Source organism: Colletotrichum paranaense (assembly GCF_030867605.1).
Source record: "Colletotrichum paranaense strain IMI 384185 chromosome Unknown Scaffold_27.1, whole genome shotgun sequence".
Taxonomy (NCBI): Eukaryota; Fungi; Ascomycota; class Sordariomycetes; order Glomerellales; family Glomerellaceae; genus Colletotrichum; species Colletotrichum paranaense.
In genome coordinates, this window is record NW_026848985.1 from 184026 (window position 1) to 198254 (window position 14229).

The 14229-nt window shown below is 54.5% G+C and overlaps 8 protein-coding genes across 8 annotated transcripts; 4 read left to right on the top strand and 4 right to left on the bottom strand.

Annotated features, from left to right (window-relative positions):
• Positions 1-1803: 1803 nt before the first annotated feature.
• Positions 1804-2600, bottom strand: CPAR01_16652 (AhpC/TSA family protein; the record flags this gene model as incomplete). Its single annotated transcript, XM_060500897.1, has 2 exons — positions 1804-2467; positions 2578-2600. The coding sequence occupies 2 exons, from the start codon at positions 2598-2600 to the stop codon at positions 1804-1806; spliced, it is 687 nt and encodes a 228-aa protein (XP_060340412.1).
• Positions 2601-3791: 1191 nt separating this feature from the next.
• CPAR01_16653 (uncharacterized protein) lies at positions 3792-4223 on the top strand (the record flags this gene model as incomplete). Its single annotated transcript, XM_060500898.1, has 1 exon — positions 3792-4223. A coding segment is annotated over one exon (432 nt), but the record flags the coding sequence as incomplete, so codon positions are not given.
• Positions 4224-5031: 808 nt separating this feature from the next.
• Positions 5032-6018, top strand: CPAR01_16654 (uncharacterized protein; the record flags this gene model as incomplete). The annotated part of the gene is made up of 1 exon (XM_060500899.1): positions 5032-6018. One exon carries the CDS (start codon positions 5032-5034, stop codon positions 6016-6018), a length of 987 nt encoding a protein of 328 aa, XP_060340414.1.
• A 292-nt stretch (positions 6019-6310) lies between these two features.
• CPAR01_16655 (uncharacterized protein) lies at positions 6311-6538 on the bottom strand (the record flags this gene model as incomplete). The annotated part of the gene is made up of 1 exon (XM_060500900.1): positions 6311-6538. The coding sequence occupies one exon, from the start codon at positions 6536-6538 to the stop codon at positions 6311-6313; it is 228 nt and encodes a 75-aa protein (XP_060340415.1).
• Positions 6539-7098: 560 nt separating this feature from the next.
• Positions 7099-9288, bottom strand: CPAR01_16656 (AMP-binding enzyme; the record flags this gene model as incomplete). The annotated part of the gene is made up of 3 exons (XM_060500901.1): positions 7099-8232; positions 8283-9037; positions 9282-9288. The coding sequence occupies 3 exons, from the start codon at positions 9286-9288 to the stop codon at positions 7099-7101; spliced, it is 1896 nt and encodes a 631-aa protein (XP_060340416.1).
• Positions 9289-10259: 971 nt separating this feature from the next.
• CPAR01_16657 (uncharacterized protein) lies at positions 10260-10607 on the top strand (the record flags this gene model as incomplete). The annotated part of the gene is made up of 1 exon (XM_060500902.1): positions 10260-10607. One exon carries the CDS (start codon positions 10260-10262, stop codon positions 10605-10607), a length of 348 nt encoding a protein of 115 aa, XP_060340417.1.
• On the bottom strand, positions 10263-10802 carry CPAR01_16658 (uncharacterized protein; the record flags this gene model as incomplete). The annotated part of the gene is made up of 3 exons (XM_060500903.1): positions 10263-10367; positions 10416-10580; positions 10650-10802. 3 exons carry the CDS (start codon positions 10800-10802, stop codon positions 10263-10265), a joined length of 423 nt encoding a protein of 140 aa, XP_060340418.1.
• Positions 10803-12284: 1482 nt separating this feature from the next.
• CPAR01_16659 (phosphatidylinositol-glycan biosynthesis class S protein) lies at positions 12285-13996 on the top strand (the record flags this gene model as incomplete). Its single annotated transcript, XM_060500904.1, has 2 exons — positions 12285-12554; positions 12620-13996. The coding sequence occupies 2 exons, from the start codon at positions 12285-12287 to the stop codon at positions 13994-13996; spliced, it is 1647 nt and encodes a 548-aa protein (XP_060340419.1).
• Positions 13997-14229: the final 233 nt, after the last annotated feature.

The window sequence follows — 14229 nt, forward strand, 5'->3', positions numbered from 1 at the left end:
TGGCAGAATACCTATGTACTGCACCACGTCGGTGACACTGACAGATCCAGCAGCAAGTCCCCTTGCGTCTTGTGTCTTGCCCCTCGTCGGAAACAAACATTGCCTGGCCTGTCAAGTCTCAGGCGAGCAATCCCGGGATAGGCACCCTGCCGACCCGAAGATGGCCCTGGGAAGTTTGGGACCACTGATGACTGGGCAGGCATCGCGGGTCGCGGACAGCGGCGCATCCTCACGGCTCTCGCACTTGGACCACGGTACACTGTAGAGCAACCCGCCCACACGCTACGAATTACAAAGACGTGGGAAAACGTGGGAACCCGGCCACTTGTCACTTTGGGTGGATGCGGATGTTTCAACATTCTCCGGCTGTCCCCTGGTTCTCGAATTGTTCCAGCCTCGTTTTTGTGCAAAGATTGGGCTTCTGCCTCGTGTCGCGCCAGGATTGTGCCTGTCTGGGCCCCTCGATCCAAGAAAGCCACCTGCTCCGTTGCATCTCAACCAACGTCCCGAATGTGTCCTAGCCAGGCAGCCGGTTCACTCTAACTGAGAAGCGCTACTGCTACTCCAAGATGGTCGGGTCAATATAAGGCGGGCGTCTCCTTTTCGTGCAGTGACCGAGTTAGCGCCCCTTTACGGAGTAGTTTTCCGAGAAGTGTACCGACCCGTTTCTTCCGGTCTGGCCCGCGTCTATTCGGCCGAGTCATGGGATGGCAGGCGAGAGTGGCCGCTTTGCCCGTGGCTAGCTGACCATAGGGTCAAAGAGCTGGAGCCTGGAAGGGGCCCCGCGAGGCAGGCCGGTCGTCAACGTGGAACGAGCCCCTGGAAGCTCATCAGCGGTGCCTCCGTGCCGGACCGCCGATCAGTCATTCACGGGTCTATGACTCCATGCGCCATATACCGGTGTCATCTCCAGACAGACACACGGTGGCACGGAAACGCGCCTCCACCTCCATGTGCATGTCGGGCTCGGCTTCGCTTACCACGTCCTTACATTTTGGAGCTTGATATGACGGGCAAGTGCGACGATGGGCGTATCTGAACCTCATTTCGTCTACCCTCCACGTCTCGGCCCAACGCCTTGTTTGAGTTGCATATCTACGGGGCTTCCCCTCTCTGATGTAAGGCAGGCCACAAAGAAGATGCCGCGAGAGCAAATTGCTATCAAACAGTCTCGATACTGCCTTCTCCGCATCCACTCTTGGCATGATGGAGAACGGAATGGCGGATCATGGGTGAGACGGTTGAACATGCGGTTCCTGTTTCCAAAATGTACAACAGGTTGCCTAATGATTAAGGCCCCTCGTAGGCTTGAAGTCGCACATCTGCTCACAATGGATGCTTGGACTTCTAGAAGTCTAGCCAGCCGAGCACAACTTTGGTAAACGAAGGGGCTAAATAGTGATAACGATCTGATATCAGGTTGCGATCACGCTGCGAGGAAAGGCAGAGTTTGGACATTTCTCATTATTTCATGCGTTCTATGTAAAAGGTAGTCAGAGCGAAGACGCTGCTACTTGTCCAGATCACGCCCCTTGAAGGCTGACCGAAGGACTATGTTGCCATTCGCAGCGCCACGCCGGGTATTCAGATAGAGGGTGCGTATATGCGTGTCGCCAGGTTGGAAGAGGTTGATGTCCCTACCCTGTTTAACAGCATCGTCCCCCTTTTTTTGCTTTTTCAACATTCTGGGATCTCGTCCGCTCGTCGTTCTTAGATACTGCGAACCGAGGACCGTAACCGAGACCCATCATCCAACATAGCGTCCCCAAACCAAGTTCCACTCGTGGCCACTGGCGCCTGTACTTAGGCGACGGTGGCCTTCTCCTTGGGTAAAGGGGTGAAGCGCAGGTAGGGCTTGACGATGCGGACCTCGGGGAAGAGCTCCTTGGCCTGCTCGGTCTTGATGGAGGGGTGGACGATGACGTCGTCGCCGGGGACCCAGTTGATGGGGGTGGTGATCTTGTGCTTGTCGCCGGTCTGGAGGGAGTCGACGATGCGGAGAACCTCGGCAGAGTTGCGGCCGGTGGAGGCCGGATAGGAGAGGATGGTGCGGATGGTCTTCTTGGGGTCGATGATGAAGACGGAGCGAATGGTGAAGGCGATGCCCTTCTCGTCGACGTTTGTGGTGTCCTGGTAGTCGAGCATGTCGTAGAGGAGGGCGACCTTGCGCTCCTTGTCGGCGATGATGGGGAAGGCGACCTTTGAGCCGGTGACCTCGTCAATGTCCTTGATCCAGCCCTCGTGGGAGCCGAGGGTGTTTGCGGAGAGGCCGATGAGCTTGACGCCGCGCTTGGAGAAGTCGGGCTCGAGCTTGGCGAAGGCGCCGAGCTCGGTGGTGCAGACGGGGGTGTAGTCCTCCGGGTGGGAGAAGAGGACGACCCAGCTGTCGCCGATGAAGTCGTGGAAGTCGATAGGGCCGTTGGTGGTGTCGGCCTTGAAGTTGGGGGCGACGGTGCCGAGGCGGAGGCTGTTGTGTGCGACGTTAGCATTGATTTGGTGGACGTGGTTTACGTGGTGACGGCGGGGGGGATATCACGACGCGGGGTCGAGTTCAAGGATTGTAGGTTGACAACTTACGGAGCGGGGCGTTGGTCAGCCATTGTGTCTGTCTTCTTTGTAGAGTATGAGAAGATGTATGTGTGAAGGGGTATATGGTGTGGAAAGAGAACAAGGAGCAAAAGAAACAGTAATGGGGAAGGCTGCGGTAGATGGTGTGGGAGTCGAGGTGTAATATATAGCTCGAAGCCGCGCCCCAGGCACAGTCCAGAGCAACGTACAAAGCCTGGCCGTTTTCGTACCTCTGTACCTGTACCTTTTTCTCAGCTTCCCGCAGCTTTCCCGTTCTCAAAGGTACCTCTCCAAGTTGTCCCCTCCTTGGTCTCGGAGTACTAGCTTTCTTTGCCCGACACTGACTATGTACATTTTCCTGAAGGCCTGTTTCCCTATTTTCCAGCCTTTGACTTTTACCTTGATGTTGCCTATTTCTCCGTTGTTTGTTTCTTTGGTCTCGTAGTATTACCTTGTCTCCGGTTTGACGATATGGTCGCCGAAGTGCCAAGCTCATGCAACCTACGCGATCCAGCTTGATTACAACTCTCAGCATATGCCCCAATGAAGCGTCACATCACCCAGCATTGGCATTGGCAACCCGTGGAAAGCCACGGAATCTGCTGGGTGACGGGCATCCTCTCTACCTCTCTATCTTAGCAAAGAAATGATTTGTCTTTGTACCCGTGTCTCCCCCCCAAACTGGCACGTTGTTCCCTCAACGACGAGCGGCAAGCTCCTCCAACTTTTTGCCCCGCGTTGGAGGGGCTGTGATTTTCACTTTTGCAGAGGTCACTTTTACCCCTCCAAGTCCGAAATCGGCTAGACTCGATGGCGTGCTCGATTACATCATCCTTGGCTCAGGGCACATCATGAGAAATCACATCCCAACTGCAGTGAAGAAGACGCCTACTGGGCCCCTTTGGGAGAACCCTTACGGCGCTATCTGGAGAGGCTAACCCGCTAGGAAGTGCTCCAGCCTCCAGGGAATAAGGCAGAGTGTGTCACTGTGTCTACGGAGTATTGTTTTCTTATCTGGGAGCTCAAGGATGTGGTCCACTTTGGTCGTCACCTCCCGTCTTGTTATGTGATGCCGTAGATATTCTTTAGCAGTGTGTGAAGCCCAAGATATATGCAAATGTACGGAGTAGCCCAAACATAACTACTCCCCATTGAGCCTTGAGATACGTATAGTATGGCTTACAGAAAAACGTCCAGCGGCGATCAATGGTGCAATCCAGTCGACAACCTCCAGCTCACTGACCCCCACTGCTTGGTCACCGCATCATCCACGCCGCACATCGAACCATCACAAAAGAAGAATCCTAGGAGGTGCCACGGCATCAAGGGTACCCGAATCGTGGTGCTCCGTACCCCAAAGCTTACCCATCGTGCCATCCACCACCCCGGTAGCTCCTCGCACGCCATCGCCGACAACCGATGCCCCTCCCGTCTCACGGTCCCACTCACATCGCCGACCTCCTCCGTTCCCGCGCCGACTGCCGGCTGCCGATCCCCGGGCTCAAAAAGGAGATCCATCCTGGAGCATCGTGGAGATGGGTAACCTGTGTTTACTCTCTAGTGTGTCATGTTACTTCTGTCGAGTATCTCTGTCTGGCACTCTCTGGATTACAAATCTGTCGTGGAAGCCCTCAAGGGCTTGGCTTCCCTGCTGACCACATCTGCAATTATGGCTACAAGATGAGCGTTGGCATCCATACTTTCCCCGGTGCCTGTATGCCTGTATACCTTCCCCTGCCATCTGCTAAGGAATCAAGGGTTGACTTGCCCGTCTCCTAGCCCGGGTTGTCGCTACTTGGCAAAGAACGGAGAATCTTCAAGACTACCCAAAAACCATTTCATTTCCAAACCCATCATGGTCGAGACAAGTGTCACAATGACGAGGAAGGAATTCTTATCCCCTACGGCCAACTCCCGTCGACAATGCTTCGTTGGAATCCTATCTAGTCTCAACGTGCCACTGCTTTCTAGTGAAAGTAGAAACGCAATTTGACGGGCATCAATCATCTCGGTAAAATGCTGCGCCACTCGGAAGGATCATCAGCGTTCTCACGCGCCTCAACCTGTGGTTTGCTCTGGACAAGACTACAGCAGAGACACGGAAGCTTGACAGCTGAGTCGTGAGCTGGAAGTTTCAAGGTCGAATTGACGGGGGTCCATGGCAAAATGCTGCTGCCTTGTGCAGACGGAGCTGACCTCCGTAAGAATGCCCCTCTTGGAATCTCTGCCTAATATCGGACGCCCTTTTACGTTCTTTGACCGGACAAAGACGACAATTTGCTATACCAGGAACAAGTAGGAAGAAAAAAAGACTCAGCTTGAGGAAAAGGTCGGCATCGGCATCGATATCGACACCGACATCGACATCGGCATCAATTACAACGGGAACACTCTTCACTGGTGGTTGGAAAACATCAGTCTCTAGAACCCCCATATCATACCAGCCATACCCAAACAAGAACCATGGATCCAAACTACACAAAAGCCGAAACAAAAACCTTCAGCCTCCCAGACGGCCGCACCCTAAGCTTTGCAGTCTTTGGCGCCGGCGCAGAGACATTCCACACCACCCCATCACCCATGCAACAAAACCAACCCCGTCTGGCGTCGGCCGTGCTATTCTACTTCCACGGCTTCCCCAGCAGCCACGAAGAAGCCTCAATCTTTCACCAAGCCGCACGCCGCCACGCCGTCCAGATCATCGCCATCGATCGACCAGGCCACGCCGGCTCCACGTTCCAACCCAACAGGCGCATTCTAGACTGGCCCGCTGACGTCCTCGCCTTCGCAGATCATTTTCAGATTCCCCGGTTCGGGGTCCTGGGTCTTTCGGGGGGCGCACCGTATGTTTTTGCATGTTGGAAAGCCATCCCGCGCGAGAGGCTCGTGACGGCGGGAGTTTGTTCGGGGTTATACCCCCCTGAGCTTGGGTACGCGGGCATGCTCCTTCAGGGACGGGCGATGTTGACCGTAGCACCGTGGATCGCGCCGGTCGTGGCGTGGGGTATGGAGATGTCGCTGGGCAGGGCGGCGAGAGACGAGGCAAGACCCGGGAGGTTTGAGGAGATCGTGCTGGAGGATTTGAAGACGAGGCCGGAGGTTGATCGGGAGGTGTTGAATGGGGATGTTGACGGGGTCCGGTCTGCTATGCTTGCTAGTGTGCGGGATGCTGTTTTGCCTGGGGGATGGGGCCCGGCTTGGGATGTCAAGTTGGCGGGGAGTTATTGGGGGTTCGAGATTGCGGAGCTTGAGGTTGAGGCTGGGGAGATGGTTTGGTGGCATGGGAGGGAGGATGTGAATGTGCCGGTTGGTCTTGCGGAACGGGCGGCGGAGTGTGTGCCTGGGGCGGAGGTAAGTTTTGTGGAGGGGGAGGGGCATGTTAGTCTTGTGGTGCGCAAGGCGGACGAGGTTATGTCTACTCTTGCGGGCCTGTTGAGGGAGACAGATTGAAGGCTCGGTATTCATCACGGATGTCAAAGGGGCCAGTTTGGTATGTGATATTTATTGTGTTACTGGTGACTATGCACTATTTCTGTTATAGCCGTGCGTCTCTCCTACTGGCTCCGGGAAGCCTTGAATACTGTGTGAGCATCGACGCTCTGGTATCTCCGGTCATGTGCCGTTTCCCTCAACTCCATTCAGCGGGGAGGGCTAGCCGGAGGAGTAGGGGGATCAGTGTTGGGCGAAGGAGGATCATTGCTCTCGCTGTCCGTCACTTTGATGTCCGTCTTGATCGTAATGTTCATTTTGGGTCCGGTGGATGACGAAGACTGAGGCATCTTGTGTACTGTATTAGTGTGGGTGGTGAGTGAGGTGAGTGTAAAATATGGAAAAAGATCGAGGTAAGCTGTTCTAATATGTTGTTCTGTGGTGAGGTAGATGTATGATGTTGAGAAAGATCGAGAAATGCTAGTGTATTGAAGCTGTCTGTGACGATGTAGAAAGAATTGGCTTTGATGGGTCGAAACATCTCGGGTCTATATACTTTCCACTGTCTGTATCGTGAATCATCTACGAGGGATCACGCGAAGTAGTGAAGATGGCTGAAGTGGGATTAAAACATCGTGAATAACGATTCCATCGTTCTCTACGGTACATAATCCGGTTGACCGGATAACTGAACAGATACCAAGGTGTACTTTGTACGTGTCTTTGTCAATTCGAAAGCGAAATAAAACTAAGTAGCTTGGACATTCTTCGAGTCGGCTCCGCATTGCCTTTCTTTATCTTGAGTAACTAAGATGTCAAGAAACGGCGCAGCTAGCCGTTCGAACTCGCCATCCCATTACCTCTAGAAGATTTTATACCCCGGCCAAGGAATAGACTGCGCTTGATCGTCAGCGATGGCAGCCCAAGGTTAGTTACGTAAACTCCATTCTTGGAAGGCATTGAGACATCAGCTTTCATGGGGAAGGGTCAAGGTTGTATGAGGTGTTGAGTATAATGTGTCAACTAGCTATGTTCTAAGCGAATGAAGTAAGTAGGAAAGTGGTATCTCGTTTGCAGTAAAACAGTCCCAAGAATAGAAATCTACAGCTTCACCCGTCCACCGTTGAGTTCATCCCAATCCCGCCCAGAGAAAGGCTCGTAGGTGTTGTTCTTCAACCAATACACTTCGCCAGCGGCGTCCGTGCCGCCCGGCCTGACACCCTGGGATCGGAGACCGTGCTTCTGCTGCTTGTTCGTACCCGTCGTTTGCATAGCCTCGGGAGGCATGACTCGCAGGAAGATGGGCAAAGCATACTTGGGTAGTGACTGCTTCACGTGCTGCGCAATGCTCCTCAGCACCTCCTCGGATGGTTGGCCCTGAAGGACAACGGCAGCACACCCTGCGCGTCCGTCGTGGTTGGGCAGCTCAACACCGTAGACATTTGCCTCTTGTACCAATGGGTGTGAGCCAACGGCCTCGCCAACCTCTTGTGTCGACACGTTTTCACTCTTCCAGCGGAACGTATCGCCAATGCGGTCGGTGAAGTAGAGCCTTCCTTCACTGTCCCAGCGGACCACGTCGCCCGTCCTGAACCAGGCATCTCCCTTTTTGAAGACGTTCCGCAAGACCTTTGCCTTTGTTGCGTCTGGATTGCCGTAGTAACCCTGGAAGCGGCGGTTGAGGTCGTCGGGCGAGAGTCTGAACATGAGCTCTCCGGGCTCACCAGCCTTGGCAGGCCTGCATAGACCCGTCTTCCTGTCCCTCCAAGGCTCCTCGTTATTCTCATCCATCTCGGCGAGGGCAACGTCGAGGCCCATGACGACGCTGTACAGGGTGCCGTTCCGTCCAACAGCGCCCTTGGCAAAGTCGTTTCGGCTCAAGTTCCAGGTTCCAAATGAGCCTTCGGTGGCGGCGTAGAATTCGGCAATGGTGTCGATGCCGAACCTCTCCTTGAACCTGTTCCACACGTCCGGTCGCAGGCCATTGCCAAAAGCTACCCGAACATTGTGCTTCTTGTCGAGACTTTCACCGGTGACGGGGTCGACTTGTGGGGCAGCTGCAAGCAAGTACCTGCAGGTCTCGCCAACGTACTGGATGATGGTGGCCTTGGAGGAGCGAACCTCCTCCCAGAAAACCTTGGTCGAGAACTTCCTTCCTATGCAAATCGTACCACCCGCCTCGAGGGTATTACCGAATCCTAGCAGGGCTGCGGAGCTGTGATACAACGGCATAGACTAGATTCCTGTTAGTTTGGGGTCCATAGTGGGTTGATGGTTCGACTTACAGTGTAGAAGACGTCATTGGGAGAGTTGCTGGTCAATCTTGATGTGAAAACACCACCGACGATGCATTTCGCCCAGGACACAATGGCGGGTTTGGGCATGCCCGTTGTTCCTGATGTGTAAATCAGGATCGCCAGGTTCTGATACTGGCTCTCTGACCGATCAGAGTCGGGAGCACGCCTGGGCTTAACGGTGTCGATTTCTCTGTGCAAGCTCTCATCGAGCACCACGAACTCCACGGTGCTCAGCTCACTCCTCACATCTTCAGTGACATTGGCGGCGACGTTGGGGTCAATCAGCATCAGTTTCGTCTTCGCGGCCTTGGCGCAGTGAGCTAGCGGTTTGCCAGTCAAATTGTAGTTGATGAAGGCTGGCTTCGCGCCAATGGACCACAAGCCGAGCCATAGGAAAACGAAAACGTCAGAGTTCTGGAAGTTGATGGCGACAACGTCCTTGGGCTTGACGCCGTGGTGTTCCCTCAACCAGGTGCCATATTTCAGGACTTGCTCATAAGTCTCGCGGTAGGTGTATGTTTTGCCCTCGAAGATGATGAACGTGCGATTGGCAGACGATTTGTTCTGTGCCGCTTGTTCGAGGACGTAAAACTGGTTCAACCGGTCCGTTCGCTCGCGCCACAGAGCCGAAAGGGTTGCGGGTAGCGCACATGAAAGCAGCTTTCTGTCGTACCACAAAGAAAGGCGAGCATTGATGTACGAATAAGCTGCGGCTGCAGCCGGCAGAGCGAGTGCGAGCGGGACTAAACGGTGAGGAAACGAAACAAGTCAGCGCGATCGGCCCCCAACGATGTTTTGTGCAGATGGCTGTGTCGAGGCAGGCTGATGTAATGCGCGATTGCGGCGCATTGGATGTGTGCCAGAGGTCGGTCTCCTTTACGGTGGTTTTTATTTGTCTTGGCGGGGGTCTCAAGCAGGGCCAAATAGTCATGACGACAGAGTGGGAGCCGTGGAGGAAAAATTGGCAGTTGGGGAAAGCTCACTCACCAGGCATTTTCGCTTTGGCCAAGTGGCCAGTATTTGGATCCGGCTAGAGGTGATTCGTCCCAAAGGCTGAGAGTTATGTTGGTGTTCGTAGAGAGATGAGAAGGCCGACTGACAGGGAGGCGGAGAGTGGCTAGTTGTCTTGATTGTGCGCCTGGGTGTTGGTTCGGTGTGTGTGAGACTCGGAATCAGTAGTGTTGTCTGGAGCTGTAGCTGGTAAAGAGAGCTTCAAGGCCGTGCTGGTATAGACTGGAAGTCCTCGTCGAGTAAGGATAGCTTGGAGGAAGGGCAACGTAGTCGAGACTTCACAGACAAAAGATGCAGTGAGCCAATTGCGCGAGGGTGTGGGTGAGGATAGGTATTTGTAACGGCCTGTCGAGGCTGTCACAAGATAAGAAAGGGTTTAAAAAGTAGAAAGCCTGTGTTGCAGTCGGCATTGGGATGTGTCGTCCCTGGTTTGAGGGACCCGTACGGGGGGGAAAAGATGGGATAAAACTACCTGTCGGTCCTATCATGCACAACACGACACGACACGACACGACACAACACGACGCAGCAGCACCTTTTGCACCCACCTCCGATTCTCGCCAAACAGTATCCGTACTCGGTGCGGTACTTCCTGGGAAGCAGTGACCTCAACAGTCGGCTGTTGGGATGTGGGAGCCCATGTATGGAGTACCTCTTTGACTGGGTACAACTTGGCGACCAGATGGGCGGGACAATGGAGAATATTCTTCTATGGGGCCCTGGACCAGGGTTGGGGTGGCGGAGAAAGCTCTTGATCAACGATGAATCGACGGTGCACAAGGTCCTGGCATGACATTCCTTCTCGACAGCCGAGGAATATGACCAGCTACGACTGTCACGTTGGCGCTTGTGTTGGCACTGGTGCTTGCTCGTGGTGCAGCTGCACGCGCTTGTGGAACTGGCAGGTTGACTTTTGGCCTCGGTGTAAGTCGACGGTGGCAGCTCTACTGCGTAATGCTAGCTATGCTTTTGCTTTCCGTGTGCTTGGCCCGTCGCAGGCAATGGCTGGGTTGTGAAGATGGATCCAAGGATGGCATTGCTGGCCTCTCTGGGCGCACCGTGCTGTGCGAGTGCGGTATCAAGTTCTCCTTAGCTCGCCCATCACCGTACGGATACTTTCGCCTGCATGCTGAGGTCGCAATAGTCCTGTGGAAGTGTGGAGAGAGGAGGCCAGCCAGCAGCCGCAGATCGAGTGCAGGCTTGCAGCTCGCTGGTTTGCGTTGCATTTGTGGTGCTCGCTGCATCGCCAGGCTTGGCCTGGCCTGCCAAACTGGGCTAAACGAAGAACAAATCGAAGCTTGAGCCTCGGCATCTGTTGAAGCTCGTGCGCCCTCGCGTCCGTACTCTGCGCCAGAAGTCGTTTTGAGTAACCGATTCGGGAGGGGTGGGCAGCAAACGCAGGCTAAACAGCATGTCTCTGGACTCTTTGATGGATGCTTCTTCAACGGCGAGTTGCGATTCGTCGGCAAGAGAGCGGGGTTGTTCCTTGCGTTCCATGTTCCTGCTTTCCATTGCCAGACCCCCCCAGTCGACCAGATGCATGTCCTGGTCCCCTGCCGCTGTCCGCATCCCTCGTCCAGACGACCCGGTTTGACGGGAGCGAACCTACCGCTCGCTTTCTCTCCCTCTCTCTTTCTTTCGACAGCTACGGACCGCTCGTAACAGATCGAATAGCACGTTTGCGTTTCCGATGAACTTTGCATTGGCAATGGTTGCCGAGGTGTTGGACTTTGGCTCTGCGGCTCTTGACACATTGTCTTCCGCAGGCACTCGAAAGGAGCGCCATATATATGCAACTCGTGGCGGACGTTTGCTTATATCAGCTCACATGAACGACGGCTCGATGCAACAGGGGTCCATCGCGAGTTTCTCTTCCAATGTCTATTGAGAGACGTTCCGGAGTGGAAAGCACATCAAGCTGGTTATCTTGGGGGCCGTGTCGCCGTAATGACTTGACTCGGCTCGACGACGGATCCATCGAGAAACCGGGTATGCATGCCGAGCTGGGAGACTTTGTTGGCTCCCGCACTACGAAGGGATCGCCAGGCTCGCTTCAAAACTCCGAGTACGTTCGCCTTCCTAAAAGGGTAACATTGTTCTTTCTTTTGGTACGATCACGAGTGATTCGTGATAATAGACGACAGCCATTGCGGCAGATTGGAGGGGCAGCTGTAGGTCGCTTCCTCGGCTGATGGTCAGCTCATTCAACATTTTGGGTCGGAGGAATCGGCGACAATATTCGATGCCGGTTCCGCTTCTGCATGTTGGTGGAGCGGACTCGAGGAGGAAAAATCGGGCCTCGGACTCCTGAATTGTCCCTGAATTGGATCGTTGCCGCTCATCCCACCGTCTCACGTCAGCGTTGTCACAGCGAAAAAGATAACGTCTATTCGCCTCCGAGGCGCAGGCGTCAATCGCACTCGCATCCGACGGACGTGCATGGTGACAGCCACACCCAAAGTGCGGGTAGAGAGTGGTGAAGAACATCTGGGAATGCCTTCATTTCGTGGCCGAACAAGAGTCAGATGCATAGCGTACAAGTAGGACCACAGGCGTCTTCCCAATCCGTGATTGTGTCGAGGGTCTGGCAAGGTAGGTATCCGTAGTTGTGGCTTGATGCCGTAACGATGACAGGCATCAAGGCGGAATGATGCTGTCTGACCTTGTTAGACAGAGATTCTGGTTATTATGATCCGACTCTCCAGTTGCATAATGCACGTGACCGCGCGCAGCAATTAAGGTTAAGGTTAACGTGGCTGCGTGGCTACTTGCTCCTTATCTTATCGGGAGCTCTCCTCAAGCGCGACATTGCTGAGTCAAGCATCTCTGGCCTGTCTGAGGTAGGTATGCGAATACCCCTTGCTGGAATTCCACCTCTCATGATCGTCGTGGCTTGCTTGCTGCAGCTTACAACGCTCAACTTCACGACCGCTGCGTAGCTTCTACCGAACATTGCCGCGCACGGCAAAGGCTCATCAAATGCCTGTTGACGACGAAGCGGGCAGCCCGGCAGCCAGCGGTGCGAGCTTCACCCCCGATCAATCCACCACCTCCGCCCCTCCGCCGCAGACCAAGTCCCGCAAGGCTCCGCCCCCCGAGAAGCCATCCGATGCGCGCCGGCGATCGTTTGTCATAGCCGCCTTTTGGGCCATTGTTCTTCTCCTCGGTCTGCCAATATGGTGGATGACAACGAGCATCTACCGCGCCAACCTGCCTCTGAGCGGCATGGTCCAATGGGCGGATGGAAAGGTAGGCTCCTACCAGCTGGCGTCTTTACAAGTTGAGGGAGGGCACCCCGCTGACTACTTGCGTAGGCTTGCCGTCCCGTGTTTCCTCTTCGTATATCAGTACAAGCGAACAAGTTGCAGGAACAGGAAGCGCAGAACCTCCTTCGCCTCACTCAACATGCCCTCGATGATCTCAACGACTTCTCGGGTCATCATCTCCGTCTGCAGCTTGCGCCTCGTGGCGGCGACGACGTCGTTCCTGAGGATGACTCCCAGGTCGCCCTGACAATTCGCCTTAGCCCTGGGGACTCCACGACAGTCTCGTTGAACCCTCACTCTCCTATTCTCGACATCACATATCCCCCGAATTCGATTCCGTCACCGACTTCGTCCTCTTCTGCTCTAGCTTCGTACATTGCGAAAGAATTGCGAACTACCTACGCCGAAGAACAAGCTATTATATCATACCTTCTCTCAGCAGCCTCGGGAGCTTCTGATGCGAGACCTCAGGGGATGTCGCCAGAGGCAGCCGAGTCACTGGCGAAGCGAACCACCCGTTCTTTGCGGTATTCACCGACGTACCACTTGAGCTTCTCGCTCTTCACTAGCGGCTCTGCCCCCAATACCTGGGACATCGAAGCAGCTATCCAAACATACATGAAGCCCATGCTTGATGTGTTGAGCCCCATCCACAACTTCACGATAGATACCCAGGTGCAGCTGTATGCAACACCAGGGGCGCAGTCCCAGGTTTTGAACAAAGACGACCTTGCCTCCTTCATCAACGCGGCCGAATGGCCCCTTTCGCCGTCCATCGGTGGTGCGCCGACGGTAAACTTCCTTCTCTTCGTCGGAAATCAAACAATTGGATTGGATTCGGGGTCCGAAACATCACAGTCCTGGCTCATCCCGCAATGGGGAACTGTTTATCTTCTGTCGCTGCCTCCGACGACGTCACATGTGCCGGCTGCTACACTCAAACAACCTATGCTTACCTTTGCTGGGCACTTGCTGTCACTCCTTGGCACTCCTCAGTCAGGCTCTCTTCCTTTGCGGCTCTCGACTCTCACGCGCATCCGATCCGCAGACCTCTTGCTACGTGCATCCTCTACCCTGGGCTCCCTGGCAAGACTGTCACTTGCACTGCCGTCTATATCCATTCCCCGCAACGTTGCAGACGGTGTTACCAAAACCATGCATCATCTGGAGCTCGCGTGCGCCAGCCTAGGCGGGCCCGAAGGGTTGGAGCATGCTAGAATCGCTGAGGCCGAGGCCGAGCGAGCGTTTTTCGAGAAGAGTATGGTCGGACAACTATATTTCCCCGACGAACATAAAATCGCCGTCTATCTGCCGCTTTTAGGGCCGGTGGGAGTGCCCCTCGTGATGGGTCTGTTGAATGAAATCAAGGCATGGAGAAAGCGGAGACGAGAGAGAGCCGAGGCAGAAGCTAGAAAGAAGCTTTAGAACGTGATGAGTTGACATGACACAGCGAGTGCATATTGGCCTACACAAATAAAGTTACCAGAATTTTCGCATCCCATAAAATCGTGCCTGGCTCTCAAATCTTAATGTCTCCGGCGGTGGCAGTAACATCATGTCGGCTGATAAGGTGTGAAGTTTGGAGCAACACATCCAATCCTCATATGAGCTTGGCGATGACCTTGAGTTTTGTCACTAGACGTGCTTGATTGCGGCGG